The sequence below is a fragment of the Lepus europaeus genome, chromosome 9, assembly GCF_033115175.1.
Source record: "Lepus europaeus isolate LE1 chromosome 9, mLepTim1.pri, whole genome shotgun sequence".
NCBI classification, from domain to species: Eukaryota; Metazoa; Chordata; class Mammalia; order Lagomorpha; family Leporidae; genus Lepus; species Lepus europaeus.
This window is the reverse complement of record NC_084835.1, coordinates 57,864,159-57,879,749: the sequence shown is the minus strand read 5'-3', so window position 1 is coordinate 57,879,749 and position 15,591 is coordinate 57,864,159. Positions and strand designations below refer to the sequence as shown.

Genomic DNA, 15,591 nt, shown 5'->3' with positions numbered 1-15,591 from the left:
TATGTTGATAGTTACTTTGAAAAGTGTTATTACGATATTGCTTTTAGATAATGCAAAAATCCCCAAAAATAGAAAATAAAAAAATAAGTAATTAATTAGGATTTGTGAATATAACAGGCACACAGGTTGTAGAAATTCTTTTGCTCTAAAAAAAAAAAAAATGGGGGAAAAGGCAGAGGGGAAAGGGAGAAGGGGAAAGGGAGTGGCACTAGGGGCAGAACCAATGAGGTCTCATAGGAAGGGCAGGCACCACTGACACAGATATTGAAAGGAAACTCCAGGCTGGGCACACAGAATCCCTAAAGGATAAGCCCGTCACTGCTGTCCAGGGAGAGGAGAACTGAGAAAATGCGAACCAGGGGGAAGCAAGAGGAGTGGGGGACCTCATGACATCTCCTTATTTGTAGGGAAACCATCTTAACACCAATGTTTTTTGAAATACATTTTACAGTTCCAGGGATATCTACAAAGATTGCGGGTCACTTGGGCCTTGGTCTGTCTTAGAAAAAAACGTTGACAACCAAAGAGGAAGAGGAAACATCCCAGTCCCTGCTGAGTCAAGCAATGGGAGGTTCTCACTCAACTTTCAGGTTTCCACTTGGTGGCTGTAAGCGTCACCCGGGCCAGTGTGGCTCTCCATGGAGTCAGACACAAATGTCACCAACCTTAAGCAGGAAAGCACAGGGCACTGGGTTTAAGAGGACTGCTGTGTTCTCCAGAAGGCCACTGCCTCTAGCATGTGTCCTCGATTGATTTCATCTTACATGACATTCTTTTTAATCATATGTATTAGGGAAAGTGGTATTCATTTTACTGAGACTAATTATGCAAAAATCCATTTTTTCGTTAAGACAGACTGAGCTTTATTGAGATGGAGTACTTAACGTAAACTGGTGCAATTTCATGTCTGTCCTGTTTTCCCTAAGGTTTGCTTATTTATTTGAAAAGCAGAGAAAGAAGAGAGGGAGAGGGAGGGGGAGGGGGAGGGGGAGAGGGAGAGGGAGAGGGAGAAGAAGAGAGGGGGGGAGAAAGAGAGAGAGACAGAGAGAGAGAGATCTTCCATTTGCTGGTTTACTCCTGAAATGGCCCCAACAGCTAGATCTGGGCCAGGATGAAGCCATGAGCCCAGAACACTATCCTGGTCTTCTGCTTGGATGGCAGGGGCCCAAACCCTTAGGTCATCCTGCTGCCTTCCCAGGTGGTGCATTAGCAGGGAGCTGGATAGGAAGTGGAGCAGCGAGGACTTGAACCTGCATTTTGATATGGGCTGCCAGGGTCACAAGTGGGCACTTGAGTGGGCTTAACCCATTGCACCACAACCCCAGCCCCTCATGGCTGGCGTCTAATTTAGGTGTGATCCAGCACCTTCTTTAACTGCAAGATTCTTTTTAAAAGTAACAGGAGGCATGATTCCACTGTAATCCCTCATTGACATATGAACTGAGAGACAGTCACATGGTATCCATAAAAGAAAAGAGAAACAGAACCCCAGAGAAGCAACAACAGTAGATAGTAATCTAAAAATCAGGATCCCAGCATTTTAAAAAATGCAAGGAGCCTGGAGGTCTAGACTCTGCCACCCATGGTAGACCAGCAGAGTGAGCTTCACCTGGGAACTCCAGGTCTGGTCAGACCTGCTGAAGCAGAACTTGCATTTACATAAGATCCCAGGTAAACCACGAGGCCGTCTCTCACACCACCCAACCCACCGCCTCAATGCTTTAGAAGAGGCTCATGAGTTTTAGTGCCTACCCCTGACTTAATTCAAAACAGACAGCTTTCTATAAAATTCAAGAACAGAAATTTGTTGTCTATGGCTCTCAGTTGTGAAGTGACTGCTGTGTAGGTAGCTGAATAACTTCTAGATGAGTTGTCAAATGGTTTTTTAAGCAATTCACTCACAGGTACTATCAGGGACCCTGTGGGAGTGAAGGGCTACGTAGACTGTCTGCAGCAAAACAGTCCAGAAAGGAAAGGGACTACATTCAGATCCAGTTTAGGAAGATAGAGAAGGAGATGGGGACAGGAGGAATCTTTCATTAGCTTCTCCATAATATTACCAGCTTTCTGAGAAAATCTGCCATATTTTCTACTCATCATAACTGATACATGCAACCATTTGTGGCCCTTATAGAGAGAGGTGTGACTTAGGCAAAACTATGAGAACAAGAAAGTATGAGGGAATTTAAGAAAGCTCATGGAAAATGGAATTAAATGCTAAGTTTATTTCGATGCAAAAAGAAAATCCATACATTTTTTTCCAAAATCCACATTTTCCATGGGCTTTGTGAAAAAACCCTCATTTACGGAGTATCTGCATTTTCTCTTTCTACTTTTTGATAGTCTCTGGTGTCAGCTTACAAAACAAAAATCAAGGAACAAGAAATTTGGCTCCTAGAACTCTTTTTGGAAAACTTTTTCTAATGGTTCACAACCTTGTAATTCTTCATGATGTGTTCTGTAGAAGAGAAAAAATGCAGATACAGGGCACAGTTTGTCTAAAGTTCTAAGGAGCAGAGAGTCACACACTACACATCAGTAAAACATCAAATACCTTTGCAGCTCTGATTAAATACTGAAGAATAGTTTTGGGAAGTTTAATGACAGACTTTGGCAAGGCTAAAATGGCTGACGCAAACTTCCCAATAGCTCTCTACAAAGAAGGACAAAGCAAGAGTAATTAGTAGAAAAAAACAAAATCTAATAATTTAATAGATGATGTCAGTATGGGTTGGTCTCTACAAATTTATCAACAAAGTTAAAACATGCTGGTCATTGAAGCCGGAATAAAAGGTGCTGTGTTGCTGAGTTAGGAAGAAAGAAAACAGTAATCCATCAAACATGGTGAAGACGGTCACATTCTCTGCTTCGATGCATGATGAGCAGTGGTTAGGATAACACCATTAGCATAAAAATAAACATGTCAAGTCATTAGTATTTGACAAGCCAGCATACATGCACACAAAATTGGTCACAAGAAAACATACAGGGGAAACCATGGGGCCAGTGAGACACCATCAGACCCAAAGGTCTCCAAGAATTTTCGAGTTCTTCTATTTCATTGGGAAGACAGGAGGGGCCAGAAACCACCAGACTGGGAAGGCCTGGCCAGCAGCCTTGTCATGGGCATATCCTGTGATATCACTCCATGTGCCTTTAGTATAACAAATGCTAAATAACCGTGCCAGTATATGGTTCACTGGAAAGAGAAACATACACCACATTTTCATCCTGTGTGCAATTTTAATGACAAAATGTCATATTTAACAAGCATGATTCACATTCCCTGAGGGTGCTACATCAGGCTGATGAGCTATAGCTGGGAATGAGATAGCAGGCTCTGAAACAGAAAGGTAGTTAAGCTGAAAAGCTCAGAACTGTGCCAGATATTTTTATAATTATGTCAATGTATTCTCAAACTTTTGTGTGTGTGTGTGTGTGTGTGTATTCTCAAACTTTTAGCAACACAAATGCAACTGATTTTCAAAATTTGAAACAACATGTAATGATCGTTTGCATCAACATGAGGCAGATGCTTTATTTTCATGATCAATTATTCTACAAATGGAGTACAAGTCTATTGAAGCAACCCAAAGCAATACCAAAGAAGTCTTCTTTCCTTCCTACTTGCAATAAAATATAAAGTTCACCCCAAGAAACTTTATTTTTTGTTTATGACATCAGAAAAACTGTTTGATGCAAGAGATAAAGACCTGACCTGAATACTGCTTTTGTGGGAAACGACTGTGGCATTGCTGAGAGCAGGCAATGTTATAGTTTAATTAGAGGTGAACAAGTTCAGATGTGAGGCAACAGCTTCTGAGAGCTAAGACATGTGAACATGGGAAAAAGAAAATGTAGGCTTGCAGTTAAAATCTGTCAATAAGCAAAACTCCCCCTACAAGAGAACACGATTTTTCTCAACTCCATGATTACCTGGAAAGCTGACTTCCGGGGCGGTTCTTCATCTTCCTTCTTTAATTCTTCCTCTTCTTCTTCTTCACTATCCGTTTCAAACAAATAATAATCTCCACTCCTGACCACTAAGCAAAACAAAATATTTACTTATTTCTTTGAAAGAGGTATGAGGTCATTGGGGGTTTGTTAACAAAAATGCCCCATAACAAAAAATAAATTATTCACACAAAGACCACAGCAAGAGGTATTGGCAGGTAGGAAAAATCAAGAATGAATAGAACCCATTTTACGATAATGCTACACGGTGTTGGCATTATTGGATCCACAGAGTATGAGGCCTTGTCTATGCCATATAAGAGGATTGGCTACCCTAGACTTGATCTCATATTTGCTCCTTGTTCCACTGTAAATTTTACACAGATGAATTGGATCAACTCCATAGTGACCAGTTTTGTTACCATGATGGCCAAAAAAACTGAAAACAATTATCTCATAATTCAGCAATTTTGATCCCTTTTAGACAAGGCCAAAGTGAAGTAGAGGATCTGGCATGGTCTGAATGGGCCCAAACGGTTATGAATAAGCCAATCAGGATGATGCAGGACCAAGATCAGTGCGACCCACCTTCTACTTCACTTTATACTGTGCAGACCTGGCTTTCCACATGAAACACAAGAGACATGACATATATGACAAGACATTTTAAAAAGTTTAACAAAACAAAAACAAAAATGAAATGTGGCCACGGAGAGGATATGGGCAGGTAACATTAAAACCAAAATTCAACAAAACACAGAACAACAACAACAACAACAACGAACACCACTGCTCTGGCTGCATCTACATGTAGCCATGGGACCAGAAGGAAGAATGGAAGACAATGGTCCATGTGGTTTAGCACTGTTAGGCTTCTGGTCAACCAGGAACTCCCCAGTAGCTCATGAAATTAGAGCAGAGTTCTACTGACCGCAAGACACAGAGCACAACAGTAGGGATTGTCTTTGTCTTGTCTGCTACTTTCCCTGCAAGAATGCATTGCCTATGTCGAGTTGGGAGTCCAGAGAGTGAAAGAAATTTCAGAAATTCAATCTTTATTTGTTTCATCATTGTTTTATCAGAGAAAAGAGACTCAGCATTTGCATTCTGATGCTACAAGAACTGTATCACTGTTGCAAGAAAACACTGTCAGATTTTCAAAATTATATTCAGATTGGCAAATGCTGAGGTATCTTTTGGGTAATAGGATGTGACATCTTAAGCTATCTTTTGGACTTTTACATCACAGGGTAATGGAAAACCTTGACTTGTTTAAAATTAGTTGCTTGGACATCACTGAGCATGGTAAAAAAAAAAAATAAGTAATTTTGCCCATGATTTTAGACAAATCAGAAGTGTCCATTCATGAAGATGCAGAGTAATGAATTGGGCCTTATATCCTTGAACAGAAGCACTGTCATTTGTTATTTGTATTTTGAAGAAAAACCAGGCCTAGAGTACTGGGTCCAGGCCTGAGGAAATAAATGCAATACAACATAGGGTAGAATAAGCGAGAAAAAAATCAAAGTTACAGCATTACATTTGACAGTGAGGATGGCCATGAAAGTAATGCCTTCACGGAAGCTGAGACATTTGCGGGAAAGTTATATGGGTTCTTCGTGGCATGATCACTTAGAAGAAAACCACACAGTAGTATATGATGGAACATTCTACCCTCATTATAGGCTCTAAAATCAATGATAGCTTAAGTTGTATTCAATCATACCTTCTATAGCTTTTGCTCATCTGCCTGAGCCCAAACAGTTTTCAACTCAATCCGTTGATAAGATAACACTGATGTTATCATTAGAAACTTTATCAATTTGTAGGTGAGCAAGTGGAGTGAACACATTGGAAAAAGAAGGAAATGTATGAAACAAGTCTCATTCCCTTACAAAATGTTATTGAGACAAAAGTGGAAAAACAACAAAGAATACTCTCTTAAGTGCCATCTGCTAATAGTAGTAGAAAGCCTCTGTCATGTGTTCATTATTTTAGATGGAGGGCCTGCCTCTAGCCTGCGTCCGTGTACCCGTCATGGATATTGATATGATTACTGAAGTACAACATTAATTTTTTAAAACCCACTACTTGTATCCTGAGAAACTTGACTTTTCATTTCAGATTTTTACCAAAAAAAGCAATGCTTGGTATTGAACTGATACAGAGGTATACAATACTGAATGGAAGGTATCATTGAACAGCAATAATGCAACCATATGTGTGTACATAGGAATGGAAGTAGGAAATTTATCATGCTAAGATCATCGCTGCTTTTTACCAATAATATCAACAACATAATAACATGATTAGGTTGTCAAAAGATTTATACATTGGTATTCCAACCACACGTGTTCTTTTACAGCATATTCAAGAAATCTCTATTTGAAAGCCCACTAACTCAAAAAGAATAAGAGTTTTTAATAAAGTATTTCCAGATTTAAAAATAAGTTCTGGAACTCATCATAGAATAAAAAGTAAACTACACATTCTTCCCCTTTCCTTCCTTACAAGCTTGTAAAAGAAATGCATTTTGCAGAAAAAAATAATATTGTAGTCAAAATATGATTCCAAACTATGAATTACACACATTTCTGCATTATTGCACCATAAGGTATTGTAACAAGGCACAGTTACTTTAATATCAGTCTTCAAAAACTTTATATAATGAGGGTGAAATGAATCAGAAATATCTAACATCAATAATCTTCATAGTTCTTTAAATTACCAACTTGTAAGATGATTATCAAAGACCATATCCAGTTCCTTCGAAAATACAATGTTTAGAGGAGAAAAGGAAGGACAACCATAGTGATTGCAATGGGAATTGACCCCAGGTGAAAGGACAAAACATTAAATACAACATGATTTTGAAATGGATAGGTCTCTCTAAACTAGCAAAGGACCTCTGACAATAGGAAAAGGCACAGTTTACTTGTGACTTGATAGAACCAGGCATCTCGGGCACCACACTGTCAGGTTGTTAGCTTGATTAATGTATCAGTGAACAATAAAAGAAAGAGTCAAACTGAATTTCAACCTGAATCTCTGTGTTTGGACTTGGGCAGAAACTTAAACAAAAGTCTTAGTAACTCATGTGTTGGGACTTGTTCTTGCCATAATGCTGAAACTCAGTATTGGGGATTGAATTGAACTATATACAGGTTTACTGAGAAAATTTCAAATACTGCTTCATTAAACTACCTTGCCAATTTTAGAAAATTATTTTTTGGGTGAGACAGGTTAACATGACATATATATGACACTATGAATTCAAAATAGGAACAATTCTGATGTTTTTGATTTTCTAGTGATTCTGAGTGTCCTACAGGAATCCCCACCACTGTGTGATATTATGCACCTTGGTGATATTCCTCATCTGAGTAGATTAGGTATAGTTATGGAGACACAGGATAAGGAATAAAAATCTAAACTACTACAAGTGATTTGCAAAATAATTATTCAATATTCTAAGAAACTTAAGGAGGACTAGCTTGAAATGAGTTATTTCATTATAACACCATTGGTTAATGGTGATAGTTCCTTTGTCAATAAGCAGAGCAAATACAGACATTGAGTTCCACAGGGAAACAGACTGTGCTCTGTGTGGCTGCCAAGCTTTGTTTCTCAAACTGGCCATCAGTGAGCAGGACGTGGTTCAGTGGCTGTGCCACATGCTGGGCATTGTGGTTTGGGGTGCAGTTTTGTAGTTTTCTTGAGACTGGTGAAGAGGCAAAGTGCAACACTGAATGCATTTTAAGTGATTCCTGATCTTGATGATTAAATGCAAAAAAAAAAAATTCCAAAGCTGTCGGATCCAGGGGGAGAGGATGCCCACTGGCTTCCTGGCCTAGTGCCTTACCCAGACAGTTGGTCACAAAAACTTGGAAGATCACCCTTCAATCAGAATGCAAGGAGAAGCCCAAACTCATTGCCAGAAAGGTTTTCAGCAATAAAACAAATAAAATATAAGCAGAGCTCTAGACTTCAGAATTGGATAATATGGTAATTCTTCCCTTTCTAAGCCCTTAACTTGTGCTCAAGTGTTTGTAAGCCTTGTGTGTTAGACTTCCATTAGCCAGTATGGTTATCAGCTGGTTTCTTTGGAAGAACCAGTTCCCAGTTCCCAGTTCCCAGAGCCCAGAGACCCACTGACATGGCAATTTTCCTACACTCCAACCCCTCTATCAAGTCACAAGGGTCAAACCATGCATGGGACACACAGGTCATGGGGGTGCCTGAATTCTGGTCAAGGATATAAGGGTTAAAGTCGATGAGATTGTAAGAGGATCGAGAAAACCTACTGGAAGCATGATCAACCCAAGGCCGCCACCACTGCTTTTTTTTGCCCTTGGCTTTCTGTTTTTCTGCTTCTCCTAAAATAAAATATGTCCAAATATTAATTCTTATAAAGTGAGAAAACAAATTTTGAAAACCACGCTTTAACAACTCAATTGTCAAATCTAAGTAAATTGCTAAAGTACATCAGAGGTCAGGAAAAGGAATTATACTGAATCTGAAAAGCATACATGTATTAACAGTCAATTTCAGAAGGTAAGTACTAATTGTTTTTTTTACAGTAGGCTACGTTTTCCGTTTCTTCTTAGTAATGAGGGTATATAAAGCAATCTAAAAATGAAGGGATTATCTGACAAAAATGCATCTCACACTGAATTAACAGAAAAGAAAAATCACTCAAATTTTATAGAACCATTTAGGGACAAATAATTAGTTAAAATACATTAATTATGGTAATAAGAAAACTTTCTTGTCATTATTTTGGTGCATTATTAGAAAATAAAAATGTATGGGTAGTGAACAGATACATTGAATAGATACATTGAAAAAAAAATCAAGAACTATTTTTCCATTCTTTTCCAGTGGAAAAACATGTGAACCTCTACAAAAAGACCTTTTAATGTTCAATTTTTTAGAACAAGTCTATAATTAGATATAATATATATGTATATATTTCACTTTATGTTTCATTGGAATAGGCAACAATGGAATATTTTAACTACCAATATTCAGGTGCCACATAAAGTATACATATGTTTTTCATTTTCATATGAAGTTTTTAGAAATCAAAGACAATAGTAGACTGCATATATGAAATAGCCTCCCTAAAGGAACATGTTCAGCAAAATTATGCCAAATTTCTTGAAAAATGAATGTCTGGGAAATAAAGTGAGGTGATATGTTTACTAAAAAAGACTGGTTTGCATAAGGTCATTGAGTCATCAAATATACGCTTTATGAAACAATAGATTTATCCCATTTATAATGGGAAAGGAAAACGTATTGAGTTAAAGAAAATGCAGTGATAACATTGGCAATGTCATGTTATGACTCAATGTCAAGGTACGTGAATAAGAAGAAAATGTCTTGACGTACTTTCATCATCCTCTTCAGAGAGTTTTTGGATGTCCTGGCCTTCCCCTGACTCCTGGGTCAAGCTCAGCATCCTCTCCTTACCCTTTTTGTATTTCTGTTGCCTGGCCTTGATGCGATCCATCCTATAAAACAAACCAGCATCAGTGATGCCAAGAACACATTCGCACTAGTCTGTATATTGGACTTAACTAAACATGGACAATGTATTCCAATGCACTTTGGTATACCTGAGAATTATAAACTGGTTGCTTATGAGTAACAAGTTTCTTCTGAATATACAGCTATGCTATCTCTACTGCATAGACACTAGTCTTAATAATATGATTAATAATTACTAGCTAAGGCTTGGTATGTAATAGTTAATGTCCACGCGTGGCTTGTATCATAGCCAGTCTGAATGTAGTTATTATGAAATACAAGTCCTTTTCTATGCAATTTTTGCCTTCTTGAACAAATGGAAAAAGTCAGCGAAGTAAATTACAATAACAGGCCTCACTTATGGGAAACAGAACACGTTCTAAATGTGAATCCAAATTTGTTATTCCTCTAGACCTCATCTGGATGGCTAGAAACAGCAATCATAACAGTGAGTCATATTGTATTTGCATTATATTTTTTATATATAGGTTTACATCTTTGTAACAATAATAAGCCCTGGAATAATCAAATTTCTACTAGGAAATATTTTTGCTTGGGGGGGGGGGAAACTTGGATTTAAAGTCGGTATGGAATGAAGAGACTGCTCTAGTGAACTCTTAGAAATGTTCCCAGTGAGCAGATGGACTGCATTTGCTTTGGGAAAGTGTTGAAGTTTTGAATTCTACAGCTTTCAGCTTTTGAGCCTGGTCCCCAAACATACAATGTGCCACCAGTCCTCAGAGGTTGCATTCACTGCTGGAAGCTTCACTTTAAGAAAATTACTTTTAATGCACTTTTTTTTTTTTTTTTTTTTTTTTTTTACAGGCAGAGTGGATAGTGAGAGAGAGACAGAGAGAAAGGTCTTCCTTTTTGCCGCTGGTTCACCCTCCAATGGCCGCTGCAGCTGGTGCATCGTGCTGATCTGGAGCCAGCAGCCAGGTGCTTTTCCTGGTCTCCCATGTGGGTGCAGGGCCCAAGGACTTGGGCCATCCTCCACTGCCTTCCTGGGCCATAACAGAGAGCTGGCCTGGAAAAGGGGCAACCGGGACAGAATCCGACGCCCCGACCGGGACTAGAATCCGGTGTGCCGGCGCCGCAAGGTGGAGGATTAGCCTGTTAAGCCATGGCGCTGGCCTTTTAATGCACTTTTCAAATCTCCTGGATCATGTCCATCCATCCCTTGATCCATCCAGCATGGTGCGGTGGGAAAAGCTTTGAACCAAATATGAGGATATATAGATTATGTTTATTTTTCTTCTTTTTAATAAAGATTTTAGCTATTTATTTGAACGTAAGAGTTACAGAGAGAGGAAAAGACAGAGAGAGAGTGATCTTCCATCCACTGGTTCACTCTCCAGATGGCCACAACAGCCAGGGCTGAGCCAAGCTTAAGCTAGGAGCCGGAGCTTCATCTGGGTCTCCCACATTGGCAGCAAAGGCTCAAACACTTGGGCCATCTGCTGCTGCTTTCCCCAGGACATTAGCAGGGAGCTGGATCAGAAGTCAAGCAGCCAGGACAAGAACTGGAGCCCATATGGGATGCTGGTGTCCCAGGTGGCAACTTTACCCACTACACCACAATGCTGGTTCCTCTTTTTCTTTTTTTAAAGATTTATCTATTTATTTTAAAGACTTATTTATGTGAAAGGCAGAGTTACAGAGAGAGAGGGAGAGACTGAGATCTTCTATCTGCTTGTTCACTCCCCAAATGGCAACAACAGCCAGCACTGAGCCAGGCTGATCCGTGTTCCCCTATGGGCACAGTGTCCCAAGCATTTGGGCCATCTTCAGCCACAATTGCCAGGCCAACAGCTAGGATGTCGGATCAGAAGTGGAAGAGCCAGGACAGAACCGGCACCCACATGGGATGCTGGTGTCACAGGCTATGGCCTCACCCACCACACCACAACACTGGCTCCTTTTTTTCTTTTGTTAAGAAAGCTTTAATTGACTTTTTTTTGAGATTCAGAGAGAAATAGAGAGAGACTGAGAAGAGAGAGAGAATTTCCCTATCTACTGGTTTACTCCCTGAGTGCCCACAATAGCTGAGGCTGGGTCAGGCCAAAGAACTCAATGAGTCTCCCAGGTGGGTGGCAGGGACCCGACTACCTGTCATCACCTGCCGCCTCCCAGGGTGCACACCAGCAGGAAGCTGGAGCTGAGACTGGGGCTGAGCTTGAACTCAGACGCTTGATATGGGATGCAGCTGTCCAAAGCAGCAGCTTAACCACTGGGCCAAAGGCCAGCGCCGGACTGTACATCCAGTGCTGCCTCTATGAGCTTTACACCATTTAACACCAGAGGCCATCAGTTTCCTCCCAGAGACTGGGTTACAGCATCTCAAAAGGTGCATCTCACTTCTTTCCCTTAACCTACGAGTGTAATGAGCGTTTACTTTAAATGCTTGGCACTGGGCAAGACCCTGTCTCATTCACTAACTAATATCGTCTTTACAAAAATCCAGAGAGGTAGAACTGTGAGCCCTAATTTAAAAATGGAAAATTGAAATTCAGAGAACTTCAATGACCCACTCAGGGTTCAAAACCAAGTAACTGAACTAGGAATTGGGCGCTGGTGTTATTCAGATAGCTCCCTTTCCACTCTATTGGAAGCTTTTCTCTGTGAAACCACTTTCATCTTCCGTCAGGCAGGTGAAGCCATTACCCTGACATGAGTGTAACTACCTGGGAAGCTGTGAACATGAATCGATTTCCCAGGGTGTGAGGCTCCCCGAGGGTTGAGAGTCGGCTGAAATGCGGTCATACGAATCAGAAAACAATGAGGAAGGAGAATGAGAGTGAACAAAACATCTTACTGTCTTTTAAGCTGATCCATGGACTTTTTCTCTTCCTCAATTCTTGCCTTTACAGCCTTTACAATTGTGGCCTGGAAAAGTTCAGCCCCTCTAGAGGAAAATTGGGAACACAGAACAAATTAGTAGTCTTCTTGTTGTTGTTCAGCTTCTCCTGAAAAAGACAATTACAACTAGTCCCCCTGTATCTGCCCTTCCAGTTACACATGGTCAAGCATGTTCTGAAAATATTGAGTGCAAAATTCAAGAAATAAACAATTGGCCTGTTTTACAGTGTACACTGGCTGGACTGTGTAGCACGATGAAATCTTGGGCCATCTGCTCTGTGCCACCGTGGACGTGAGTCATGCCTTTGTCCAGAGTATGCATCCACATTGTATACACTATCCACTCAGTCATTTAGCAGTTGTGTCTCAATTACCAGATGGACTGCAGTAGTATCATGGTGCTTATGTTCAAGTCACCCTTATTTTACTTGATAACAACTCCAAAGCACATGAGTAGTGATGTTGGCAATCAGATATTCCAGAGAGAAGCCACAAGGGGCTCCTTAGAAGGGAAAAGGTGAAAGCTCTTGACTTGGAAAGGGAAGAAAAAATATCCTATGGTAGACTGCTAAGATCCATGGTAAGAATGAATCTTCTATCTATAAAGCTGTGAAGAGGAAAACTATTCGATAAATTTCAGGGCCAGCACTATACATAAACGGAATCATTGTTCACCTACATAAAGGGGGCTAAGGTGCTATAAGGAATGAATGTAGATTCCTTTTCTGTGTCTTCTTTCTATTTGGCTAACTTTCAAGTTAGGTCACAAAAGCTGGGGATTGCCTCCAACAGATGGACTTTGGTTTATCCTGGTAGGTGAAGCAAAGGCTCTAGGGAAGCAGGAGTAGAGATGTGGGAGTTAAAGCACAAGTCCAGGGGTAGATAACAGTAGCTTCATAAGATAGAACCTAATGTCTGACGGATCACAAGCACCAGGGGTCCAGGCAAGGCCAGTGCCTTTGAGATGAGTGCAGCTGTCTGGGGTGGGGGTGGGGGGGGTCACACAGCTGGCCACTGACACTCCTTCTTGTCCCCACCTTGATGGCATTATCTCTAATCCTGGTCCTCATCCAGTCTTTTTTTTTTTTTTTTTAACTAAAGCTACAAAGCAGGGGCAAATACCATGAAGAAGAATGGTCTCTAACAGGGAGAAGGTTAGTACTGCAAATTGTGTCAGTGGCCCAGAGAAGAAAACCAGGTGAACTGGGGGAGGGGGGTAGGAAGGAAGGAAGGGGTAAGAGAGGGGAAGTAGGAGGGCTTAGAGTGAGGCTGGCATAGCACACTGCTTCTCTGCTTAGGATCTGCACTGCAGGAGATAATAAGGCTTTTCTCCATGTTCTGCAATTTATTATTAAGCTAGGGGCAGAGAGGAAGATAGACTAAACTCTAGAGCAGCATGGCCCATGTTACTGTTTGTGTGAGGCCAGAATGAATTAGTTATCATCTGGGACTGGGTCCTGGGAGACCTTGAAGACTGGCATTTCTCTGACCCTCCACAGAGTCCCAAGTCCTTGTAAAGTGGGACTTAGTGCCATAAACTTTCTCATTACTATTCCATTTGAGATCTTACAAGCATTGTGCTAAATCCTTCTTGAGTTGGTTTTCTTGGAAGGGATTTCCGGGTTCTCCAAGCAAGCTCCATAGAAAGCACAGTGCCACGTTACCTGTAGGCAAGTTTCCGAGACAAACCACTTGATTGCATGGCCTGACCCACCTTGATGCCAGGATCTGTGAGGCTTTTATGTCAGCCACGACATGTAGGAAGTAATAACTCATGAACACTCTTCTTTGAAGCAGGAGGAAGGCAAAGCATATGCTATCCCAAATAATTCCTGCTTCACCACTCGGTAGTTTGCAGGATGAGTCATCATCAGCTGTGGCAACAAAGCAGAAACAGAACACATTAAAATTCATATCCACTTCCACTGTTACTTTCTAAGCTCTGTGGCACAGTCAGACTTGTGGCACCAGGCATAGTAGGAGCAGCGCACTGTGATGCACTGATTTATGGCTACATTGACTATTTACAAGTGAGGCTACACATCCCCATTCCAGTCTCGGCATTGAGTCACCTGGCTGACCACACAAGGCACTCAGGACCCTGTGAGGCAGAAGTGGGCCCCTTGGACAGGGCAGCCCCCTGAGCCCCAAGAAAGGTCATGGAGAAGTAATGGCCCAATGACAGAGGAAATGTTCTGATACAAGAGAACGCACTGGTTTGGAGAATGGGTCTCACCCAGGGGCAGGTAGTGTAACAATGAATACAGAGAAGGGGTACGGGATAGCAAGTCTTATGTAGAAAACATATCCTCAGTGTTGCTTCATCCCCAGAAAAGGGTAGCCCGGGTTAGAGGCCACAGTGGGTCAGAGCACTGTGTCCAGGCAGTGTCCATTCTGGGCACCAAGTGGGATGTTATCCCGTCTTCTGGGGGTGTGATCCTGACTTCTGGGGCAAGAGGCCTTAGTCTTGGGGAGAGTCTAATTCCAGAAGCCCCGATGCTCCTCCTAGTTGTCTTGAATTTGAAGTTCCCTGAGATTCCTGAGGAGAGAAGGGCTTGGAAGTGAGTTACCTTGAAGATCCAAAACCCTAACTAGAGCAACTGTAGGATACTTTTATTTTAACTTTAAAAAATTACTTATTTGAGGGACAGATATCTGTCCTACATATATATATATATGTGTGTGTGTGTGTGTGTGTAGGACATATATATGGTCTCTCTCTCTCTATATATATATACATATTATTGGCATATATATATATATATATATATAGAGAGAGAGAGAGAGAGAGAGAGTGAGAGAAAGAGTAAATTCCCATTGGCTGGTTCATTCCCCAAGTGCCTGCAATGGCTACAGCTGATCCAGGCTGAAACCAAGAATCAGGAACTCAATCCAGGTCTTCCATGTTGTGTCAAGAATGCATCACTTCAGCCATCATCACTGACGCCAAGAGTTTGCCTTACCAAGAAGCTGGAATCATGAACCAGTTCTGGGTATTGAACCTAGGCACATGGATGTAGGATATGGGCAACTTAATTAATCCCAGGCCCATCCCTGCAATGGCAGACTTGTATGGGCCTCTGGAATCATTTCTAATCGTAAGTTAAAAGTGTTTTGGGAGTTTGGGAACACTCTGGAAGCCTGGATGAAGATGCCTGGAGTTGAAGCACCTCACACTATGGACAATAGATTCACGATGGGCTACACTTCTATAGCCTACAGCTAGGGATAGAATTGAACCCTACA

At 41.0% G+C, this 15,591-nt stretch overlaps 1 protein-coding gene across 3 annotated transcripts in view; it reads right to left on the bottom strand.

Moving 5' to 3' along the window:
* PIEZO2 (piezo type mechanosensitive ion channel component 2) overlaps positions 1-15,591 on the bottom strand; it is a 460,107-nt gene that overhangs the window by 54,218 nt on the left and 390,298 nt on the right. For all 3 annotated transcript variants that reach the window (XM_062201352.1, XM_062201350.1, XM_062201351.1), the window contains 5 exons: positions 14,060-14,219; positions 12,302-12,391; positions 9,349-9,470; positions 8,259-8,330; positions 3,937-4,043 (listed from right to left, as the gene is read on the bottom strand). In XM_062201352.1, the coding sequence (XP_062057336.1) occupies positions 3,937-4,043; positions 8,259-8,330; positions 9,349-9,470; positions 12,302-12,391; positions 14,060-14,219 (551 nt within the window). The remainder of the gene's footprint in view (positions 1-3,936; positions 4,044-8,258; positions 8,331-9,348; positions 9,471-12,301; positions 12,392-14,059; positions 14,220-15,591) is intronic.